We start from the raw sequence: 25268 nt of genomic DNA, 5'->3' as shown, positions 1-25268 counted from the left end.
TATATATATATATATATATAAAAAAAATTACAACGCATGGGAGCTGGCTGTTGTTTGGGCACTAGTTCTTCATCAGGCTGTTCCAAAGGCAGCTAGTGCAAAAGGGTTATACTTTAAACCACCACATACAGGAAGCTTCGAGAATATCCAGATCCTCTGCACAGCATATATATGCAGCATACATTTCAAAATAATTTTTTTAAAAATGCTTCCCCAATCCTGGGTCATCTTCAAGCTCAATGGGGCAAGCCCAGAGATTTCAGATTTCAGTCACCCAATGCAACAAAGATTGGGAACAGTCACTAATTAAGTGACATTGGGACATCAAGGCCTGCAAATGCAATGAAAGGGGAGGAAGGGATCATGTCCCAAGCCCCGCTTTCCTAAGAGAGAGGGGGAGTTTAACATAAATACCTCACGCTAAAGAACTATTAATCAAAGCCATGGAAGATGAAAGGAAAGCCCATTCAATCTTCAGCCCTGCTTTCCAGGCGGCTTATGGCATGAGGAAAAGGAGTTTCGCACCAAGCCCACACAAAGCCTGGCAGATAGCGTTTGCATGTCCATTTAAGCAGCGACAGATTTAGGAAAAGCAGTAACTAACTGCATGGCATCGCAGGATGTGTGCAAATGGGGAAATCCAGCAGCAGAGAAGCTGCTGGATCCGCTGACCCTGCCTCCGGCTCCCTCCAGAGTCAGCACCGTTGCTCCCACCTGCTTCACCATCCCCCCAGACACACAAGTACAGAAGGAGACACTGTCCTTAAGTCTTCCCCTATCTTATCCTCACAGCAGGGAGCAAACCCACCTCTCTTCAAGCCCTTTTCCTCCTGCTCCTGACCACACGCTTCTGGCAGGGTGCCGAAGAAATGAGGTGCTCTTCGCTCAGTCGCTTCCGAGAAAGTGAATGAGCAAGCACACAGATTAGGATACAAGAGGAAAGGTAAACTCCCGGCAGTAAGCCAGACCCTAGTTCTCCTAGCAGAGCAACGAGGGGCAATCTGGAAACGCAGGGGTCTGCTGATGGCAGGGTAGGCATCAAGCGGGAGAGGAACAGAGAAACTACAGCCAAGAATACAGCAGCTTGCTCCAACCTCTCCATTTTGCTTCCTGCTTGGGGATAGGGGCATCTGATCTGTGGCACTTGAGTGTGCTCCCCCTTCCTCCCCTAGACAATTTAAGCAAGCAAGAGGCATTTCCTGGTCCCTGGATAGATCTACAGGGGGATCATTTTTATTTTGGCTCCACTAAATACCTAGGGGCCAATCCAAAATCCAACAAAAGCAAGGGGAAGCTTCTTTTCCCACTCCCATGGATGCTGGCTTCACCCTTGCATTGCAGTTGCTGCAGGGCCTGTGAAATGTGCAGCAGCAGCAGCAAGTGCTGCCTGGGAAACTAAGAGGGACAATTTTAACCAGCCAGGTCATGTCAGGTTTCAAGTCTGCTCCAGTTTGGCCCGGAACAGCTATAGAGATAAAAAGCAAAGGAGGAGTGTGCAACATCCCTTCCCAAATACTCCAGCCTAAGAGCAAAACTTGTGCAGCTCACAGGGGAAGTCAGTGATGACAAGCATGGGGAGAGCTACCTGTGAGAGACCAGACCTGCTCTGGCAGCTACTTGGTGCAATCCACACCTTTAAGAGGGGCAGCTATGTCAGTGTGGGACAGGAAACAAGAAGAAAAAACGTTCTAGTGTTTCTGTATCTTCCTTTCCTGAAGAGGGATGAAAGGGCCAGAGCTCTACAAACATCCACCACCTATCATGGCCAGTCCTCAGTCTTGTTAGCAGGAGACAGATGCTCCAGGGAGGCTTCTTGCCACAGGAATGCAGGGGAGATGGGAAGCTTGGACACCTAGTGATTAGAAAACCCCACCCTTGTGAGACAGTAATTCCATCCCTGCTGAGCTTCAACAAGCATCAGCTTTGATGGGGAGCAGGGGGGATGCAGGGAACAGAGGAACAGGAATAAAGTCCTGTCCTTTTCCCCCTTGCTCACTCAAGTACAGGACTGCACAACCAGGTGCTTAGGAGGGTGGGGGCAGATGTTCCTTACTATGCATTCAAGGCAATGGCTATAGAGAGACCAATCTCTGGTCTGGTCCTCAGGAATACTTATCACTGCATCCTAATCCCATTTCCCAAGGATCACAGAGATGCTAGTACTGGGGAGCTGGGGGAGCAAACTGTGCCTACATCAACCATTCAGGAAGAGGAATACAAAGCAGTCGCATTGTCCAGTTGGAAAAAAAAAAAACAAACAAACAAAAACATTTTTGGCCATAACTCTGGGCTCTGGCCAGTCATGCTCCACACCAAGCTGGGCAGATGTGGGAGGCCAGAGCCCCAAACCCTGGAGCTTTGCTGAAATTAATTCCAGTCGATTGCTGCTGTAAGGAATGGGCTTGAGAATGGAGTCCTGGCCATTCCCCCACCTCCACACTGCTCATCGTGTCCGTACCCACAAAAGCTAATGGGAAGTGCCCACTTCTGCAATCTGCACTCTCTAGGAAGTGATATGACTTGCATGTTTCTGCTTCAATAAATAATTAAAAAAAAAAAAAACACCAACAAAAGAAGGAAAATGATAGCCTATGCTGGCAGTTTCTTCTCCTAGAATTCATCATCGGAGCTCAGCAAGAGGGTCTTCTCATTGTCACGGGCGCCCGAGCAGCTGTGGGAGCGCGAGATAACGTGACTGCCATTGCGCCAGGGTGGACCATGCTCCAGCGTTGACTGCTGGGTGTACTGCTGGTAGGCTGGGGAGAAGTTGTGGATCGCATCTTGGACAATGTCATGGGGGTTCATGGTCTCCTTGAGGCTGCTGGAGATGCTCTTCATGGGAGCACAGCGACCTGTTAGGGTAAGACGGGGAGGGAAGTGTGAATACTGCTGCCCTTCCCCACACCCCTTAACATAAAGGTAAGGAGAACAGGGAACATGCATTCCTAGGTCCTGCAGAAGTTACTTTACAGACTTCCTTAAGCAGCTGCTGGGAAAATGCCACACAAATGGTGTCAAGTTTTACCAGCAGTGTTCCTAAATCCAGCCACTGCTAGCCAAGTGAATCCACCTCAGCTCCAAATGCGGGACATGCCATGAGAATCGGACATACTCACAGTGACAACTTCCACTACACACTACCTGTGCTAGCTTGGGTGTGCAATGAAGACAGGTAGGGAGGTGCTCCTGTAAAGGGTTTCAGAAGACAAAAACTAAGGAAATTCTAAAAATATACGAGAAATGGCATTTGCCATTCCCACTCACTGGAAATTAGACTGATAGGTGGTATCGAAAGTGCCCACAGGAAAGAGATCATAAAAGTGGAAAGCAGCGCAAAGGAGGGAAAGGAGGGGAAACAGGCAGTACTAGAGGCAGAACCATTCCACAGGTGGCGGGTGTTACAGTCACACTGTGAAGGAAGCACCAGTTGGAGATTGTCCCACCCAAGTGCTGAGCACAGAGGAAGGCTGTGTGTCCTTCTACGAGCTGCCATTTCTCATGGCTGCTAGGTCCTATTTCCAGCATGGGCTTCTGGCTCTGCTCAGTCCTGGGGACCAAAGCATGCTGATCATCTGTGGCAATTATGAAAGTGAAGGGAGGCTGGGGTGAGAGAGCAAACAGGCTCCTTTGAGAGCCTGTGCAACTCTTAGGAGAGAGATTCACAGAGTCCTGAGAGAAACGCTCTAAAGCTAGGTGTTATGCCACTGCCCATGGGGCTGTTTTACACCTTATGATCCAGACAACCCTAAAGCAGCTGTGTGAGGCAGTTGAGTTACAGACCTACAAGGAAGGGGGAACAAGGGACAGAGCAAGCAGTAGACAGGCTGGGAATCAGGACAGAACAGCATCCCAGTTAAAAACCAACGGAGACAAACACAGAGCATGCTGTACCTACCGTATGGCCCATATGATGGAACAGCTGCATCAGGGACCAGTGGCCAAAGCAAGGGAAAGATAAAAGGGAGAGGAGAGAGAGACAGAGAAAGAGAGAGAGAAAGAGAGAGAGGAAATAACAAGAACTGAACAAGACCCACCACCGAAACACCCCCCACTGTACTGGCAAGAAGTTTACCCTTTCATCACCCACAGATCTCATCTCCCCCAGCTGCAGCCACTGTCTTTCCAAAACCAAAACCAAAACTTTCCTGGGGCTGGCTGGGATGGAAGGATCATCTACATGAACACTGCCCAAGGGCTGCTGTCTTCCTCAGCACAGACTCCCCCCAGCAGGAAAGAACCCCTTTATTTGGAGAACACTGAATGTACTGGGCACGAGAACCCCGTTTTCCCAGAGATAACATCCACCTCCCTCTTCCCTGGAATGAGACTTCTAGTAGCCCAGCCCTCACAAAGTCGTTACAGGAAGATCCTCCTCCTCCAAGCCAAACATATTGCCAAAGCACAGCCTCATCTTCCTGAGCCAGATTCAAAACAGAGGCTGTTTCAGGCCCTGTCCCTCCTTCCTTCAGTCTATTGCACAATCTGGAGCAATGGAGTTCCCCTTTGGGGAGACAGGAAGAAGGACAAACCCACTCTACCAAAAGGATGCAACTTCTTGCAGCCCTCAGGTCTGCAACAAGCTGTCGTGGGTGGCATACTGGGGAACTGAAAAGGGAACAATGTAATTCAGGCAAGGTTTCTGCCCTGCAGAGCCGTTGCACAATGAATCTGTTCAGACACCACGGAGGAGGGGATGTGATGTTTTCCAAGCATTCAGGTTGGGAGTCATATCAGTGTGTTGGCTGCCAGAGGGACCAGTCTCCACCCAGTCTCGCTACCAAATAGACATGCTGTATGCACTGGCGTATTTCCTACCTTGGGCATCAAGTCTCTTGTCCACATACACCTTGTACGTGAAGGCATGGCGCAGGGCGATGGCTGCAAAGAACATCTCCACGCAAATGATGAAGTCCTGATATCCAGCAGCTACTGTGCCTTCACCCACAGACACATTGGCAGAGTGGATTTTGGGGATGGCACCACACTTTTCCAAGATGGCCAACAGCATCCCTAAACAAAGCAACATGTAAATGTGCAGAAAATATGATCGCATACTAACTGTAAGGAATGGAAATGGCTGTCTGTGCTGTATGTCCTAGACGCAAACTCATTTAACACAGGAGCTACAAACAGAGCGGGCTAGATAATCACCTGTGCAACAGAGAAAGGAGGAATAAATGAGACACATGTTTAAGCAAAGAATGTTCAAACACTGACCCTCTTCTGTTCTCAACTGACACATAATCTGTGGAACTAGCTGCTGCAGGACTTGACTAAGTCCAAAAGGATAAGAAGCAGTCAGATATTTCTGTGAGCACCTCTGTGATCTCAGCACTTTCACTAACTAGAGCAAAAATTGAAGTAACAGAGCTTATCATTTAAGCATAAAATGTTTTTGACACGCCATTGCAAGAAAGATGTTTCTCCCTGTCCATAGCCAGGTGGCTGAAGAATTCCAGAGAAGGCAGAAAGCGTGTGACCAGATGGCTCAAGATGATAAACTAGACAGCTTATTAGTTTGTCTGTAGACAGGGAGGATGGGCCATACTCCAACAGCCTAAATTCCACCTAAGTTGCTATTCAATTAGTCTTTGAAGTGCAACTCAGTAAACCTAAGTAGGGCATTGAACAGGGAAATGCTTAGAGCCAATTAGTAAGAAGCACTAAGCTTAGGTGGAATTTCAGCTTTCTGAATGTGCCTCTGCATCATGTGTACATATTCTGAATGTCCTTCTGCTCGGCGGTGGTTCTGTGGCAGCACACGCTGCATTCAGCCAGCTTGCTGTTTCACATGAATCACTGACATACCATTAAAATTTTATTTATAGAATACCAAAAAAAAAAGTACTAAAAATTTTTAGATGTGCCACTTTAATCAATAAAATGGCGGCATGCAGATTAAATGTTGGCAGCTTGTGCTTTATGATTCTTTGAGGAATGCAAAGGTCTCTTCACCCAAACAGCCGATTTTTCCAGGCAGATACGTGTGCACATGCACACACACAGGGATAGTGAGGATTCAGGAGCATAGAAACAAAGATGAAAATGAGCAAAACAGGCTTCCCAGAGAAAAAGGAATGAAAGACTATAAAACAAATATAATAATAATAGTAATACAGAAAGACATTCAGCATCTGCTCTATCAACTCTAGCATCTGAGCCCTTGCAGAGAGCTCTTTGTGCAGCTCACCTTGCCAGAAGGACAGGAAGATGACAGACTTCACCATGAAGAACTTGAGGACTGGGCTATAGGGACTGAGCAACTCACGTGTGGCGAAGTAGAAAAGGAAGAGGGCATACAGTGCCAGGCTGACAGAGATGTTGTAGATGATCGTCACGTAGAGGTAGCCACTGGTTACACTGAAAAGAGAAGATATATGAATGCCTGAAATTTCAGCATGATCTTTTCCCCTCACCGCTGTCACTGCGGAATTCCAAGACTCTGTTTCCTTCTTGCCTCCCTGTCCCATTCCCTCCCCCAAACCAAAGTAGAAAAAACTTGAAACCAATAGGCTTACCCCTGCCCTCTCTTCTCACGTGCATATTCAGCCCATGTTGTCCCCCATCTTTTCCCATGGCCCAGCACACCCACGGACCATAAGCACAGCTGGGCAGAGAAGGGACAGCCAAGGCTTGCATGCTAGACAAACAAACTTACTCAAAGTCACCATCCTGGTACTTGCCAAAGGCCTGGAGGATGACTGTGCTGATCGCCATGAGGGGTTTCACCACACAGAACTGCAGGGTAGCCTACAGGAATGAGAGAGGAGGAATGAGAAGGCAGGAGGTGCAAGAGGCCAAGTTCCCAAACCAGCACCACGATGGAGCGTCCACTGGGACAACTCAGCAAGGCAACACAATCCAACGCCAGCAAGGAGTCTGACCCCGCCACTTGCTAATTGGTTGTACTTGAGGACTGCAGCACCCAAAAGGAGATAAAGGAGATTCAAGAGAAGTATGTGTGCTATCTACTTGTCCAGAATGGGAAGAAAAACATCTCTGTAGATTGCTCCTAGAAGCTGTTCGGCTGCTCTCTTCCAGAGCTGTTTTTCATAGGCTGTGCTGCAGCACATTTATGCACGGTAACAGCATGAAAAACAAAAAATCCCACACTGTGCTATGGTACGGCACGTTTAACAAAGTTAAAGCAAGTTTAACAAAGAGATACTGGGGCAGGGAAGCAAACTCCAATCCATAGTTGCCATAAAGCTAGGCAAGAAGGTCCCCTGTGTAGGAGGGGAACCCAGCTCTCTGAGGAGGAACTTTTGACAACTGCCACAATATTAAGGCATTTTGTATAAACAGCGACGTGTGTTGCCAAACAGAAGTTAAGAGCTATTCTGTTGTCACCCACACGACCTTTACTGAATCTCCCCAAAGGCTCTGTGGCACTTGGGATCAGCTCTATACATTCTGCCAGTACAAATCATTGCTTCTATTGGGACAACCCCCCTCTCAAAGCCACCCCATTCTTCATCTTTCTGGAGACGTTGAACTTCGAGGTCCTAAGAGAGTGAAGGGTTGTGACCCTAAAAATGTCACCCATGTCTCCCTGAAGGAGGCTGGAAGAGCCTGGGCAGGTGCTGACCTGCGCACATGTGGGGAGGGCTGTGTATGGAAAGAAGGCAAAACCAAATGGGAATAATTGCTTTGGATACGATGCAATTTGTTAGTGGTCATAAGACTTCAAGGAGATTAAAAACCCCAGCACATGCCAGTTAGTGAGTCACTGTAAATATGTGAACTGGAAAAGGTCAAGCTAATTGGTAAACAACTCTGTCCTCTGCGCTTCCCCTCCTTCCAATCTGGGGATGTTTTAACCATTTCCCTGCAATCCAAACCACCACATCCTATTTTTAGTTGCTTCTCTAGAATATGCTACCGCATACGGGAAGCACATGGATAGTGTGTGACCCATCCGTGAGGGTCACCAGACAGACCCAGCAAAGAATTTTGATCAAGACATCTTTAAGGAAACAAGCTGTCCAGATTTTACCAGCTGGAGGGCCGCAGGGGACAGACCCAGCAAAGAATTTTGATCAAGACATCTTTAAGGAAACAAGCTGTCCAGATTTTACCAGCACACCACCTGACTGCTGGAGGGCCGCAGGGAACACAGGCAGACCCACACACTGACTGACCATAGCAGGCACCTGCCTTGGGGTGGGGGTGAAGGTAGAAAGAAGGAATGGTTATAAGACACAGATTCCTTCAGGATGAAAGGGGCTGGAAAGAGCAGAAAATGGGCAAGTGGTGGTGGGAGGCAACAGGAGTGCTGGAGATGCTGAGAGCAGGGATAAAATAGGCAAGGTGCTCCTTCCAGCAAGTTCCTCTTCCTGATCATCACAATGGTGGATACTGCACAGACCAGCACTCTGTTGCCCTTTTGCACCAACCTACCCAGGAATTTGCCCTGAAAGGTCTTCCTCGGCAATCCTGGAAGTCTAGAAGTACTAGAAAGTGAGTCTTGGTGCCGAAGATTTCTCACCAAGGCAACATTTAAGCTTGAGCCAAGAAGGACGGAAGTACTTAAACATCCCTTTGCAAGACACCTCCCTCACAGCCTCCACAGCAGAGTTAACAGTTTGCAAAGGGCAGGCCTGACTAGAATTGCTGCCAGGCAGCAGCAAAGCAAAAGCAAAATATCCACCTAAGCTTGAATTATCAAGTGAGCTGAGAATTTGTGGAAGCAGGCACAATCCGCCCCCCCAAAAAAAGTGCTTCTAGTCTTCATTGTTGTGAAAAAACTTTCCAAACACAGCCAGGTGCAACCCATGTGGAGATAACTGCCAGAGGCTGTGGGACATGAGAAACAAGAGGAAATTATTTCTCCAGTACTCATTCACCTTGATAGGTGTTATGTTTGCTTATGATATATTTAAAAGGTAAAAGTTAACATTAGGAGCAAGAAGAATAGATAATACATCGAATCAAACTTGGGGTGTACAAATGAAGCCTAAGAGAAACAGGTGAAGCAGCATACTGGGAGCAGCTTAGAAAATAAAGTATCAGGGAAGGAAACACGAAAGCCATGAGGAAAGAATATGCGACACACACAAACAGAACAAAAAAAGATGTGATCCTGCAGAGATTAACACTGGATATTACTATGAGGCTGCATTGTACCTTTGATATTCCTGCATATTGCTAAAACACAAAAGATGGGGCATAATGTGGAGAAGCCAGGGCAGATATCTAGACACAGTGACTGGAATTACAGTGACCTGAGCCCTTTCAAAGACCCAGACCTGCTTCACACTGTCTTCAGAGAAACCCCATATGTTCACTTCAGCAAGTGAGCAAAGCCTTGAAACTCACCTGCTGTTTCATGGCAGCCAGAGGTGACTGACCTGGGATGAGCAGACAGGACTGTATCGAGGTTTAGATCTCCCCCATTCCCTCCCCCTCGATATACCCAATTCAGCACAGACAGACACACATGGTGAGCAATACTCGGTTCCTCCTACAAAGTGTTGTGTCACGCTTAACCTCCACCCCTCCTCAACTCCAAACCACAACAGCAGCACTGGGAATTCAGGAGGCTGTTACACAACCGTGGGGTGTCTGCAACACAACACAGCCATCGATTTCTTAAAGTTGGGACCGCTGTAATCCAGAAAGGGAAGAGGAAATCAGAATTTCTTCCCAGGGCTAGCATCAGATCCAGGAGATAAATTGGGTCTTCCGCTAAGGCGGATGCGGAGTTGAGTAGAAAATGTTAAGAGCATTCAAAACAAACAAACCAACCAACCTCGAAACACCCCCTCTTCTCAGCAGTCTGCAGGCCTCTCAAAATGGTATTATAAACCCCCTCAGAGGAGTGCTCATCTCAGAAGTTCAGCAGCAAAAGGCACCATTGCCACCCACACACACTTCATTCATTTCCAGAGGATGGCACAGTTCCTCCAGCCCATACCTGTTTGCAGAACCTCAGGAATCCAATCGAATAGGTCTTTCCCCACAGGCAGCAAGTCCCATATACACAGCTGGACCTGAAAGAGCCAACACAAGATAACAGGGTTCAGAAACAAGATTTGGGCTAGAGTGCAAGATTCCTACCCTCTTTGTCTACCTCTCCATAGCAAAGTTGCAGGACTGGTGCTTTCTCCAACCATAATTACAGTTACAGCCATTCCCTCTTTCAGAGACATGTTTAAAACAACGTCCTGACTCCACACGCCAATCTTTTTTTTTTTTTTTTTTTTTTTTTAAACTGAGTAGCATGGGGAGAAACACAGATCCTAGAGGAAGCACACACAACCATCTGAAAAGATTTAAAGGAGGAGAAGGGAATAAGAAAAGAAACAAAGGAGTAGGCAGGTGTCCAGAAAAGCTGTGAATCAGTCCAGCTTGCCTAAGAGGATGTGATCAGCCTGATCCGTCTCAGAGTAGGTTACTGGTAAATCATCATCATCCATGCTGCCCAGTCCCAGCAGACATTTGCCACCTGACACAGTTTTTCAGGGCAGGGATAGTGGCATGGTAGATGGGCACAGAAGGGGGAGAGGGTCATCTTGTAAGCACAATAAATACTCACTCAATTGGTTTCCCTCTGATCTCAGACATGATGGAGCTCTCCCCTCCCAAGTACTCATAGCAGAGGCTTAGAAAGTTGTATATTACGAAGGCTGCAAAGACATCAGAGTAAAATGACAACCAACTTCAAAACAGGTGCAAGGACCAAAAGTACAGGCAACAGACCAAACATGAGCAGGGACTGCTTATGCAGCATCTTTCCCTTCAAAGCACTCCAGATTATTTTCACTGCATTTACCATCCTACCTCAGCACTCACAGGACTATCTGAACTGGAGTTTGGCCAAGGTCCCAGGCCAGTTCCATGATTCATGCCAAAAAGGTCACAGGACCATTTAAAACTGTGGTCAGTCTCTGTTTTACTTGGCACCTGTAAGTTGCCATTCTTTACAGGGTTCCTGTGCATTATGCCAGGACATTACACTGGTACTAAATAATTTGGAAAAGTTATCTCTGATCCATCAACCGTATCTTATCTCCTGTATTTAACCTTTTAGGTGAGGAACACAGTTTCTCTCTCTGAGATAACCAGACTACAGACATAAGAGTTGGAGAAACAGAGGGTTTTTACCAATCAGTGAAACTCTGTTTTCATGTCTGGTGGAGATTCTTGAAAAACAGGCTCTGTGCTTCATTTCCTCAGAAAGTTGAAATTTCTTGCATACTGAATAGCCTTATCCTTGGGCCACCTCTTTTCTGCCTTCCCCAGCAACCTGGTACAGATGAGGAAGAGCCTTCTCAGACTGACTGCTAATACTCTGCCCCATTTCAATTCTCTTCAAGGCTCAGTTTTGCTGATACATATAAACTGAGGTGAAGACACTGTGGGGAGGGCTCTCATCATAAATACAGACATGTTTCCTTTTCATGGGATCCAAACCCACTTAATTGTGCAGGGAGTAAGCCTGTACATGCCCTGTCTGCCATTCTCTTGACTTGTTATAACCACTGTTGGACCCTCATACAGTTGTGAGATTTTTAGGGCAAGGACTATACTCTTAAGTGTGCCACAGACAGCCTTGGGGCAAAATGATTGACCAGGTGACCCTTCTTTCAACATTATTTTCTATGATAGTCTGTACCTGGACATTCCCTGGAATGCCAGCACCCAAATCCTGGTTTTGGCCCCCAGCATTGACATAATACAAAGAGAAAATAACTTGGGATGGAAATAGAAGTCTCGAGGAACTTTGACATAAGAACAAAGGCCTAATAATGTACAGTGCTGAGAAGCTGACCTCACCAAGCAGCCAGTTATTAGACCTGAGGTCAATTTTCCCACATGGATGAACTTCCAAAGTTAGAGGCAGAAATTAACTCTAATTCTTCTACAAGCATCCAACCTGTGCCCTGGAAAAGAGGTACTTAACGCTCCCCAAAATGCTCATAGTCTCAGAACATTACATTTATGGCTTGTAGATGTGCCTAGCTGGGCAAGAATGCTACAGCACATAAAAGCCAGTCGTGTACCTGCTTCTATGTATGTAATTGGGATATTGTTAGTCCATCTGTAATCCTTGTTATTGAACAAAGTTAGGTATGTTCATACAGCCACGATTTTGTGACAGCCTTAATTAGAAGAGAAAACACCAACCATGGAAAACTTATTTAAATAACTGTGGTAACCCCTTTTGCCTGCAATTTTCCTGCAACTTAGCTGACAGCTTCTAGCTGAGCTTTTCCTATTGTCCTCCAGTGACCCCTGCCCTCTGATGTGGTCATTACAATACCAGCTGCCCATTCCACAAGCACTAGGGAAGAGATGACATCAGAGGAAGAAAACAAAAAAAAAAGGGGGGGTGAGGGGGAAATATCTGCCCCTCTGTCCCCAAAAGAAATGAGTGCTAACTATCAAAGCTTACCACATCAGCAAAAGAAGTCTTCTCCCATTCCTGATCCACATGCATCAGATGGTGCTCATGACATCAACATAACAAAAAAAAAAAATCTGCTTGTGTCAGTGTTACTGACACTCAGGTTTGTACAGAAGCAGAGTCACATGAAAGAGCAACACCAAAATATGCTCATCCTAATGCACATATGAAACACAGGCCAAAAATGGCCCAAGGTAGCTTTCAAGAGTTATTAACAGGGTCTTTTCCTGCTCTTGCCTAACAGAGCTCCCCCCATTTTGCAACCTAATACCTTCCCAAAAATGAAATGATAAGGTGGATGGCAAGGGAAGGCAAAGAACAAAAAGGCTGTTTCAAAGCGGTCCCCAGAAAAAGCAAGGGAGAGAACCTGCTCACCAAAGGTGCTTTCACCTCCACCTGTAGTCTTTTCGCACAGCCCAACGTGCTGAGCTGAACTCTAGAGCACGGGCTGCCTCCCAAGCAGACGCTCGGATGTTTGCGAACTCCCCAAGCAAGCGAGGCAGAGGGATACTGACTGTTGCTAGGAGAGGAGTTTCGCAGAGCAGCAGGCTTCCTGCTAGACCCGCACACACGCGCAGGGCGGGGAAGGAGGTAAGAAAAAAAAAACCCAGGCCCAAAGAAAGATGCCTTCTGAATCACGTGTGCGCGTTTGCCATCTGCTGCTGCATCTCAGAGCATTGTCATGGATGTGAAGGAGGGCCTGCTGGTCCCTTCAGCTGATTAACTTGTTCACATGGCCAGGGGCACCTCTCTGCAATGCAGATCTCACCAAAACAACTGCACCAGCGAGTTATGATTTAACGAGGGTATGGCGATAAACTGTCCTCAAAAATACGCTGCTGAAGTGCACTTTCTCCTGCTGGATGCGTATAAGGCTCCTTTCTGGATGAGATCAGGAGGGAAGTTTAGATAGCATTTATTGAAGAGTTACTGTTTCCCTGATATAGAATGCTGGTGGTATCATCTGCAGCAGATAACCGAAAACAAAGCAATCTGTAACTCATCCTGAACATGGCACCCTGTCTCCTGCAGGAGTCCGAAGCACTTTACGCCTCACCAACACCAGAACGTGGTGGCTGTGCTACCCTGCTTGATCACACAAGTGGCCACACAGTGGGACCAGAAGAATCCATCACTAACAAACTGCACCAGGAAAACAGGACAAAGCAAGCATCTGGCTGCTAAGTAAGCGCTGTTCCAAGAACCGGGAGCTAACCGATGCCTCACTTTAAACACCCAGCTAGAATCAGATTTTTGGCTTTACACATTCCTGAAGCAAAGGACCCAAGAAAATCATAAACTTTGTCTCTACAGAACATTGAAGGGAAACCTCCACACATCTTGTCATGCTCAGAGGCCAGCGAGGGAGAAGGTCTGGTTGGACAGGCCTTGAGCAACCTGGTCTAGTGAAAGATGTCCCAGCCCATGGCAGGGGCGTTGCACCAGACGATCTTTAAAGGTCCTTCTCGACCCAAACCATCCTACGACTCTATGATTTTCAGTCACTGAGCAAGCCATGGTCATCCAGTGAGGCACACTGTAAAACTTTGTCTCAGTAAATGACAGTGATGCTTTCTCCATGTTCCCAACCAGAAGCAAAAGTCCTCTCAGGGCAGAGACTTCCCACCTCCCCCATTTCCTGTCTGACCCCTCCTTACCTTCATAGCAGTCCCGCACTGTGCCAAAGTAAACATAGTACTGGTCATTGGTGAAGAACAGGAGACTGAGCCATGAGTCAAAGGCATAAATGGGCACAATGAAGAGGATCCGAACAATGTAGCGCTGTTCATTTGGGCAGCTATAGCAGCGAAGATGCATGTAGATCTGAGAGGATGGAGAGGGGAGACCAGGATCAGTGGCATATGGAGTATAGAGGAGAAAGTAGAACTGGAGAGTCAATTGGACCAGGAAAAACAAACTCAGTAAATCACCTCTTGATTGCCTCCAGCAGCCTCAAGGTGATGAACATAAAAAAAAAAAAATCACTGTTATCATATGGCACTGATATAGCATCCCTTAGTTTGCAGAGATGGGGAAGGAGGAGGAAAAGGAAGTGAAGGCATTTCTAATCTAGTTTCTTACAGGAATTAATTTACTGCTATTATCATCACCTTGCCTATATTCTTTCATTCATACCTTTTTTTCCAACTATCAATCCTATATTCCTGCTATCCTGTTTTAAGTACCTAAGATTCACAACACTGCAGGCTGCTTTTCTGTGAAGAGGGAAGGTGCGTGCACTTAAGCACGTGCTCATTGTAAACACTCTCACTCTCTTGGCAGTTTTGGATGCTTTCGAGACTTCCACCTGAAACAACCTAAGAGAGCCCTTCACAGCACTGTCAAGAGCTGATAATCCACAGCCCATCTGCTCAAAAAGTGCCATTCTGCACATCGGTGACAGCACAGCCATGAAGTGTCAGTACCATCAAATGAGCACTGAGCTCGTGCACCATGCTCAAAGGAACCTCGCAGCCACACCGCTTGTTTTGTCCGACTGTCTGCACACATGCCAATCCCTCTAAGTCACTGGCTAGGGGGAGCGCAATGTCCCCACCCTACCCACTCCCACTGTTCACAGTTTGTTAGCCATCATTAAATCCCACACCTAAGATGCTTTTTCACAGAATACCCACCTCCTGGAAAAGCTCTTGACCACAAGCATACCCTGAAGATGAGCACCACTCCTGTAATGGCCTAATAACGCGGCCAGAGCTTCGGCGCAAGTTGCGGGTACGTTCTGTCGGCCATGGAGTCAGCAGAGGGCACACTCTCCAGAGGCAAGGCCTCCGTATGGCAACCCTCATCAGGCTGCTGCCCCAACTGCTGGAATTAATAACAGCTAGTTTATTACATACGTGCCTCACAACTGACCGACTCTGCTGCCTGAAGAGGCACACGCATTTGTCTGAAGTTTCAGCCTGCATTTGGGGGTGCTGTGAGGACTCTCCAGGGTCTAATGAAGCATACATTGATGATCTTGCCTTTCCCTCATAAGGGAGAGGGGGTTGTCTGTCCCCGGCTGTCTCTTGCTCATCTTTCCCTGCCTCTTGGCCAGATCTGGTCAAAATCAACTGAAGGGCTCAAAATACTTCTGTTTCCTCTCCCTATCCCATTAGGAGCTCACAAAAACCTCATTTCCTTAGGAGAACAGGTTGAAAATAAAGTAACAAACCTTAGGGATATTTTTTCCTTGTGACAATCCCAGCGACACACCTCACCCAGCACAGGGACAGCTGACACTGGAGTTCAGATGACTCCAAGCTTTGCCCTTGGGCTGTCATAAGAGCCCTGCGATCTCTGCGCCTACAAGAGCACAGGAACTGCTGCCTTGTAACAGGACAACAGCGCATTTCAATCAACAGTGTCTCTCTGGCACTGACCTCCATTGGTTTCTTTGGAGAAGGGCATTAATGCCTAACTGTGCAATGCTATACTGCAGAGGAAAGATTTCTTCCTACCCTCAGTAGGCGATCAATTTGACAGGAGGATCCACAGCACTTGTAATTGTTACCCAAGCTGGTGAAACTGCAGGTGTTACTCTTATTCATCAGTGACTAATCCATTTTTGAACTTCACTAGCCCCTGTACTCCATCAATAGGCTGTAGTTTTCTAGATCCTAATCATCACTCTGGAATCTACGGACCAACAGGTACAAAACACAGGTTAATAAATAACAGGGCTTGCGTTTCCCCACTGTGTTTTTCAGTTCACATGACAACCGCATGAAAGAGAGGTATGGAACAGGATGCAGGGTTTGACTTGTTCTGGCTCCCAGGACACCTGCCCCAGAAAGAGGGGAGGGGAGAAAAATTGAAATAAAACATTTCCTGCTACTCCTTTCCGCAGCAGAGTTCAGCCTGTGGAATCCACTGGCACCAGAGATCAAAGGAGGTATGTCAAACAACAGATGACAACGATCATTTAGCTAACAGCTGACACAATAACAAAATGGCTAGATTCAGCTACAAGACCCGGGAAAGGATGGCTTGAGATAACACACCTTTCTGCAAACACTCAAGAGATGGCCAAATGTTTTACACCTGCTAGTTTTAAAGAGTTTGCTTTCTCTCCATTCACACTACGAAACGGTCTGAACCTGGGCAGAAAAAGACCTTCATGTAAAATTTGCCACCTTGATCAGCACAGATAATATATTAGACCCCAAAGAAGAGGTCCTGGTACCACTCCAGAGTCTGCAAACTCCCATCACACAGCTGTGTCTGGCAGAGACGTGCCAGGGGATCATATATGTTCCTCCATGTGGGGAAAAGAAAAGGATGAAGTACAAGTGACAGGGTTTTACCTGATGGCAGGTGATGAGCAAAGCTGTCCATACAAAGAAACCTGAGATGGCCTGAGCAGCAGTTTTGAATATGGGCTGCCCCCCAGCCGTGGGGCTGCCATCCTCTGGCATCCAGGAGAAGTTGGGAGCCACAGCTAAAGTGGTGGCAGTTGACCCCAATCGGGGGGCTGCAGTGACGTCAGTCATCACTATCATGGTGCCTTTTGGTGTGAGATTCCAGCTGGGATTGCTGAAGAGCCGCCCACGAGCCAAGACCTGTCAGGGAAGAGAACGAAAAAGCAATTGAACCCAGCTGAAAGGACTCAGGAGCGTAACAGTAACAATACTTTGCATCTCTCACATGCCTTTCACCAGGCTGCTCACATGCTTTACGAACAGGACCTGGATAAGTCTGCCACTGCCACCCCTCGTGATAAAACAAATCATGTGGTACTCAGGAACCTCTCTACCACTCACAACACAGCCTCCCCAAGATCACGAAACACTGCTACCGCCATTGCCATCACCCTTCTGCAATAAAAATATTTAAGAACAAGATGAATACAGCATTCATCAGAAGGAAGTATCTAAATCATCCATACTGGAAGATGGCAGGCACAGATCTACTTTCCACAAAAGCACTGGCTATTCTGCCATGTCTTAGTCTTATGGTTAGTCTGCCAGAGTCTTAGTCTTAATGGTTTCATCTGGAAGGCAGCAGAACAAGCAGCTGCAGGCAACAAGAACATGCACCACAAAGTGTCATTGCCCAGCAAGGGGGAAAGAAGAGCATCCTTGTTCCTCCAGCATGCAATCCCCGCCTCTCCTACTGCCATTTTGAAAACTAAACTCAACCCAAAGCACCTTCATTGGAAGGATATGCACTGAAAGCTCTCCTCACTAGAAAGAGCAGCATGAAAGCTTTTACCAGACATTGTATGGCATGATACACTTAGCCAGCCTGCCATTAATTCTACTAATTTAGCACTCTTTTCTACATGACATGAATTTAACCTGATTGGCTTTTAAAAGCCAGCTGACCCATGAAAACACACCCAGAACACAAGGATATGCAAGATTTCAAAGCACCATGACCCTTGGTCATTTACTGGATGAAAAGCTATTTTCTTTCAATGGAACAAATTCTTGAAGGTCTAAGATCTAAAGCAGCTATTATTTTCAATTTGGTTGTAAGCAGGCTCTAATGTGACCTCTGGATTGGAGGAAGATAATCCACTTAAACCAAGATCACAAGCAGGCAGCCATTGGTTCTATCCACCAGAAGAGCTGCTTCTGATGCGCTTGCAGTAAAGACATGGTTATCAAGGGGAACAGCATAATATTGCCTCCTTCTGATAACCTCCTAATAGTTTTCGGGATACTCTTTCTGTAGCTCTTATGCAGGCCTTGAAGATGGAAAGGGCTTTAGAAAGGCCAACGATCCATCGCCACAGTTTACAGCTGCAGCTGGGAAGGATACGTCTGTCTTTTACTGACAGGTCACAGCAGAACACGAAAGAGAACATACATCCGCAGATGAACTGCCCCCGCCTTTCTTCACCTGAAGCCACGGCATAAATCTGGGAACAGGCACCCAGTAAAAGCAGAAGGCCAGAAGCAAATCATTTCCACATACACACTAAGGTGTGCAAATGGCCCCTCCAGCACATGCTTTTCCAAACCGCACACTTGCACCAGCGGTGCATGGCACTCTGATGTTACTTACACCACATTCGACCTCATTTCAGCTTTCTTCCACGGGGGGAAGGGAACAAATACAAATCCTGGGAAATATCCAGATTTGTTTAAGCAGATATTATCTTACTATAAAGGGAGCTGCACAACTGTTACGGTTTAATTTACAAAACAATCATCAAACTTGGCTTTTCTTTGTTCTTTCCAGTCGTTCTTTTTCCAAAATATCCCTGCTCTGAGTTACAGCTTTCTGTAACTGCACGTACTGAAGGGTAATTCCTTTCCAGTCCTGATCAGTACAGGAAATATGAGTGTTAAGTTTTGAGTTTCAAAGCATACACACACACATTACATTATCTACACTATATCTAAAAATTTGCAGTGATGAAGGCTGGATGGAGATGTCACAAGGTAGCAAGGTTTTTATTGCTTTGAGAAGAAAGGAATTTCTACCCAAGTGACTTCTGAATCAACTGACCAGTCACAGCGCTGACAGTGCTTCCACTAAGCTCACAAAGGGCACATCTAAAATGAAATCAGAGCAGATGCACCTGTGGTTAACCTAGCTCTAAATAAAGTCCAGCCAGCTGAGATCCTGCACATCCCAGTGCACTTTGGGAGCTATGCAAGAGAGGAAGCTGCTAAGCCCTTCCTAAAGTTCATGGGGGAGAGGATCTCTACTGCAGATCACCAGTGGCAGGAAGGACAGGACCTGAAGCTCCACGCTCCAGCTAATCAAACCACACCGACAGCACAGACTCAAATGCAGCGCCGGTAACATCAGCAGAACTAAAGATCTGAAAGGGAATTTCTCTGCACTCATTTTAAAAGAAGCTGAAACAGCAAAAAGTCATCAACAAGCATTTTGACGTGACAAGGGTTACGTATTCAGATGCAAGGACACTTACAAGTTCAAGTTGTATATGTAACCTTAACACTGCCCCCTTGTGATTATGCATCAACTGTCATTAATTACATGATTACACATCATTCTTCACCTAACCCCCTTTAATTCACACAGTCATTGAAACTAATAACTCTTTCCTGCACTGCGTTCTGAAAGAAAATATACAAACTTTCTTAACCAGTGCTCCACTTCTCCTACCCCAAACCCCAACCCACCTCACCCATGAGCACCCTCCTTGTTCCTCAGGGTTGCCCCTAAGGACAACTTTTTAATCACTTGATACTTTTTATTGGTTGTAAGCATCAGCTTGCGGTTCATTCTCCTTGCTAGTGAAACACGAAGGAACACTGTACTCCTGGATCTGCAAAATTAACATATCCCTTCCAAATTATCCCTTCTAATCTCTTAAAGTCCCATACACCATTGCTACAGTGACAGGTATAAGCAGTGCACAAAGCTATTATAAAAGACTATTGTATGCAAGAAGCTGAAGCTGTAAGATCAATTCCGTACCATATTTAAGAAATAGATAATAGCACAGATGATTGGAGCCTTAACCAGGTGAGCGGATTTCAGCTCATTCACCACCAGCAGCGCAGAGTCTGCTAGCTCCTCTTTTGCCTTGTTAAAAAGAGCATCATGAGGGCAGGCTACGGCAACTCTCTTGATAGGCCTTGTTTCTGAGATGCCTCTTGCCCACCATGCAAGGGACACAAGCCCAGCACATCATTAGAACAAGCTTCCAGTAAAAGCGGTGCCTGAGAGCACGTCGCAGCAAACACGCTGCCTTGACAAGCTACAGATTGAGCATCCTGGTGTAAGCAGCTTCCCTCTTACCCAACACAGTGAATGTGTTTTGATACTTGTTTCTTGGACACCTACCTCCATCACAGCCTATGTCAGTGCCACAACACGTACCTTCCTGCTTCCTCTCACATCCGGGGAAAAAGGTCCTTTCCCACAGCCACAAAGCTATTTCATATTCACCTCAATTTTTTCCATTCTCCCACTTTGCTACTCCAGCTGTGCAACAACCTGACAACCATTAGGCTACTGGTTGTGATCTCTTTTCTGTGTACTCCTGCCAGCTGGCTATATTTCTCTGTTGTTTCTTGTGCATTTTAAGCTCCTTGGGATAACCATCTTTTTGTTCTCTGCCCGTACAGTTCCCAGCACTGCGAGGTACCAAACCATGAGGAAGGCACTTGACATTTCCATATGGCAAATTAGGGGCATTTAGAAATCTGAATTACTAATGCAATACAAACCAAACTAATCTAATGCATAATAAATTTTGAAGAGTTCCTTACTCTCCTGCCATATCCTGTTTTCTCTGCCCATCTCTTCCACCTCCATCTCACTGCTTCCATTTCAAGGGAGAGTAAAATTACTTGCACACTTATTCTCTCTCTCTGGAGGGCTCTCCTAAATACATCAAAGGAAAACATTTCAACACTTCTAAATTTCACTCCTTCCCCAACTCCAACTGACTACCTTGCTCCCCCCGGAGGTAACCTGCAATATAGCATGTCCCAAACAGGACCAGGAGAACGGATAGCCAGGAAAAGCACCAAACTTTGGAAATTAGAAACATGCCCACAGAAAAGTACCTCTGGGTAAACACACAGGGCTTTCAGACATGGGCCTAGGTGTACTGCAGGACAGCCACAGGAACCTCGGATCAGCTGCTACGATTCCTGTATGCAGGCTACATGAGCTTCGGGCAGTGCTTTGGTCTGCATGACCTCTATACCCAACAACCCCAAACGTGGAAGGCAGAGGTGATACCCCCATCCCCAACGAGCTGTTACGTGTTCCTGCCTAGACGCCATTACAAGTTTCGCACATTAGAGCAAGACAGGACCTTGTACTGCTAGGGCATTAGCTTAAACATCAACCGAGTACTGGCTTAAACTTACCTCATGGATCTTCTGAAAGCACTTTAGGAGTATTAGGGTCTGCTCTCCGTGCAAGGAGGAGAAAAGAAAATAAAGCAAAGCATGTGCTATTTATACCAAGATAACTACCCTGATAAAAACCTAGAGATACAAAACACTGTTACTGAGATTCTTGACAGGGAAGGGGCTCCAACCTGCACGGGGACCAGTTCTGTTAGAGACACCTCACCGGTGTAAAGTTAGTGGGGATGTGTCCACAGGGCCTGCATCCACAGAAAAACAGCAATGCAGTTATTCTTGACCAGGAGCAGTGATCAAGGGACCTTTTGTATCTTTTGGATACCAAGGCCTTCTGTCTCTAACATTAACATGGCAGCTTCTTCCACCGAAAATAAACTCAGAACAGTAAACAGAAGGGATGTGGCACAAGTGAAAACAAAAAAACTTCATTTTTGGCTTGCGTAAAGGCATGGAAAATGTTACCACCAAGGAGGAGCTATTTCTACATAAAGATAAACAAACATAAATACATAGAACCCATTTCTGACGCAACAAAAGCAGCGTAAGAGGAGGGAAGAAACATTCAAGCTTGGTCCTTCAGTTCTTAGGGGTACTTCTGAACACGTATTCAACTACAGTCTAGAAAAGGAGGAGCGGGCTGTCTGCTCTGAGCAAGACCCGCTCCGTTGTGCTGCTAGAGACAGCATGCTCACTTTGCCCTGATGTCGGTAGGAAAAGAACCCCAAACGACGTGACTCTGAAGCCGTTCTCTGCCATCTGCAAACCCAATCTGTGGTTTTAAAATAGATCATCTCCTCCGAGGCTAAAAGTATTTCATTTCTAAACCGCTGAGAGAGCAGAGAATGATACACAAAGTTATCCCATGAAAGAGTCTTAACAGCTAAGCCTCCTTCTGCTGTACAAGGAACGATCCAACAAAACATGCACGACCTGGCTGCAAGGTTCTCCTGGAAAGCTACGAGGCAAGAAATTGCTCCTCCTTAAAACCTACTCCACACTTACTGTAGTTTCAAATATCCATGCTGAACTTTGTTTCTGTTAAGATACCACAAAACCATTTCCCACTCCCCTCTTAACTTCTTACTGCTCCAAGAGTTTCTCCATTAAATTATCCTTATTCTGGACCCAGAAAGACCGACGCAGAAGTGCCATGTGGCAGGTGATTTGAATTTTGTGCATCTATTAGGACACAAGCCAGAGCTTTACATTAGTAAAAGCACGAGCTTTATGGTTTTCAGAATGTCCCCTACACTTACAAGTAGTACAGGAACACACAACAAAATGGTTCAAGGTTTATTTTAGAATATTTTAATTATAAGAATGCCTAGAATTGCCAACTGGGATAGCTATTTCCATTGTGCTAGGTATATATTGCAAATTCATAATCGATTTAAGGTCTTTTCAACCCCCAAAGGCACAGCATCACCAGCTGATCTGGCAAAAGGTAGGAAAAGGAGGAGGTAGAGAGTCAGGACAAAATAACGTAACGCTATGCAGTAAGAGAGTCACTGGTGCAGCTCAAACCAGTGATAGCAATAAAAGAAAATCAAATGCTTTTAAATTTATTACTTCTTAAATTGCTTTTGCTCTCTGGGGTGGTATTAGTTTACTTAGCTATGAGACATGAAAAGGTCCCAACAGTGCATTTTTAAGCTCTCCAGTAGCATTCCCAAAACAATCTGTGAGTTAAGTATGTGACCTAGCATGCAATTTTTACTAGTGCAACTCATTTACATTTTACTATTCATGCTGGGCAAAGCTTTCTTAATGTCAAGTCACTGAAAGTCACCCCACAACACGCACTTCATACACACGCACACATACGTAACTCCAAACACACAGGAGCAATACTGTGCTCAGCTAGAAGACGGGCATTCGACAAGATTTACAAAAACACACAGTGATTGAATCTACAGTTACTGCACTTCACATCAGCTTAATGCACGACTTCTCTCTTTGCACAACAAATTCAGATCCAAATGAAGTTCTTCGCAATGTTATTTCTCCAGAGGTGCATGCAGTCTGAACGCTGAAGAGATTTCAACCGGTCGCAATTTTCAAAACCGCTGTCAGTACAGTCAGTGAAAGCAGAGAAAAGTGTCACAGTGACATAAAACCAGTAGCGCCGGCATGAGCGGAGCATGAAGACCATTAGCCTCAGAGGTAGAAGGTAGAGGAGTCAGGCACCTAGGAGAACCAAACCACAGGGCAAGGTACACAGCCACTAAGCCATATTCAAGAGATGATCTGATGCCTATGTACACGTAAGAGCATACTGCACACACAAACAATTTAACCTTCAACAAGGCCATGCAAATTCCTTTCTCGTTTTCAGAAAATTGAACAATCAGAATACCACAAAAATCTTCTCCACTTCCACCTCACACAGCCCCCACCCATTTTGCTAATCCATACACAGTCATCCGAAGAGAGAGCAGCTTCCCCTCCCCATGCACCCATTTAAAAACTCAGAATCAACAATAAAACCCTTTTACCCTGAGCCGTGCACTCTTCTTTCCAGAGTTTTTTTCTGCTCTATTAATTTCTGTTGTCTCGCTGTACTCACACAGCCCTCCTCCCCCCATCCTCCTCCTCCTCCTCCTCTTTTTTTTTTGTGGACTGACCCACATTGTGATAGGTCAACATCCAACATCCAGTCCCTTTTTTGGAAGGAGACAGGGAAAAAAAGAGAAAGGGAGAGGGAGAGGAGGAGAAGGGATGTTCCCCGATCTTCCAACTGCTCCTTCAAGAGCAGGATCAAGCAACTCGGGCCATGCGCTGTGTCCCTTTCCCATATTCCCAGCAGCCCCACTCCACACAAACCGGTCAGGCCCTCTGCTCCCAGGAGAGAAACACAGAAAGACTACAAAGATGCTCTGCAAGTGGCAGAGGGCAAAGAAACAAGGAGAAAAAGGATGTGTCGTAAACACTTGTTTCCAGCATGACAGAGGAAGTTTGCATTTCATTTTCCAAACTGTCAAGAACAAAGTCAAATCAGAACTTACTCCACTACCACTTGCATTCATCCTTCCCCACCTCCAAGCGCCAAGACAGAGGAGACAACGGTTTTAAAGTTGCCACAGGGCAACCACAGTTACTCTAAGATGCATCAGAAGTCAAACTCTACAGCAGGATCAAAAGCCATCGAACTTGTGGCAGTCGCACATGAAGCGAGTTCGGTTTTTGGGGGTTTTTTGTTGTTGGGGTTTTTTTTTTGTTTGGTTGGGTTTTTTGTGTGTGTGTTTTTTGGTTTTGTGGGGTTTTTTTAATATTGGAGCATACTTTTCCACACAGAATATAACATACAGAATCTATCAGATCAGATCCATACTTAAATTTAGCAAGTAAATGTGTTGGTAGAAGCCAGACTTCTTATCACAAGCCTAGGCAACTGTGCAGTGATGCATATGAGGGACATGGCACATATGACTTCCCTAGCCATCATTCTCTGATGCAAATATGTAACAGTGATGAGCACTGCAGAAGTAAAAACAGTGATTCTCAAAGCACCCAAAGCCACTCACTATGAAGCCATTCTGTTATTGCTAAAATAACATCTGATCTGCTTATTTTTGTTTGTGGGTTGTTGTGGGTTTTGTTTGTTTTGGGAGGTTTTTTTGGTTGTGTTTTTTTTTTTAAACGCTGGACATAATACACACACATCCTCTTGTTAATTCCTAAAAATCACCAACTCTTAATTTCATTACTCCTGTTCAACATTGCCCCTGCCATACTTTTCTCCTGCCCTGTTACTCTCTCAAGAAAAATAAATATCCTACAGATGCAGATTCTAAAAGCAGAATTAGGAGCTTTGTATTCCCGGACTCCTGTGAGAGGAGAGCTCCTCCCCACACAAAAATGCCAAGCCATAGATATATCAGCATTACAGCTTTGCTAGTTAAAGAATGAACCCGGACACAGCACCTCCCTTACACAAAAGTTACCTCTGGAAGCTCACAGGCAGAGCACAATGCCTGGAGGAGGAAAACATTCTCACCCTTGCTGGCTGAAGCACAGCAAGTAGAGACAGCTTTCAGTGGGAAAAACCTCGC

At 45.9% G+C, this 25268-nt stretch overlaps 1 protein-coding gene across 1 annotated transcript; it reads right to left on the bottom strand.

The window, feature by feature from the left end:
- Positions 1-2412: 2412 nt before the first annotated feature.
- On the bottom strand, positions 2413-16967 carry TMEM184B (transmembrane protein 184B). Its single transcript, XM_009576774.1, has 8 exons — positions 16717-16967; positions 14068-14233; positions 10538-10628; positions 9917-9992; positions 6659-6750; positions 6191-6360; positions 4816-5010; positions 2413-2852 (listed from the first exon to the last, which is right to left on the bottom strand). Exons 1-8 carry the CDS (start codon positions 16909-16911, stop codon positions 2611-2613), a joined length of 1227 nt encoding a protein of 408 aa, XP_009575069.1. The 5' UTR covers positions 16912-16967; the 3' UTR covers positions 2413-2610.
- Between the last annotated feature and the right edge of the window lie 8301 nt (positions 16968-25268).

Source organism: Fulmarus glacialis, unplaced genomic scaffold (genome assembly GCF_000690835.1).
Source record: "Fulmarus glacialis isolate BGI_N327 unplaced genomic scaffold, ASM69083v1 scaffold32684, whole genome shotgun sequence".
In the NCBI taxonomy this organism is placed as follows: Eukaryota; Metazoa; Chordata; class Aves; order Procellariiformes; family Procellariidae; genus Fulmarus; species Fulmarus glacialis.
This window is presented reverse-complemented; position numbering and strand designations above follow the sequence as displayed.

Bases quoted from the DNA above. Each gene is read 5' to 3' on its own strand.
- TMEM184B (XM_009576774.1), bottom strand. From the start codon at position 16,911: ATGATAGTGATGACTGACGTCACTGCAGCCCCCCGATTGGGGTCAACT. The intron at 6,751-9,916 runs GTATGGGCTGGA...TCATTCCTGTAG, and splicing joins TCCTGAGGTTCTGCAAACAG to GCTACCCTGCAGTTCTGTGT. The intron at 6,361-6,658 runs GTAAGTTTGTTT...TTCTCTTTTCAG, and splicing joins TACCAGGATGGTGACTTTGA to TGTAACCAGTGGCTACCTCT.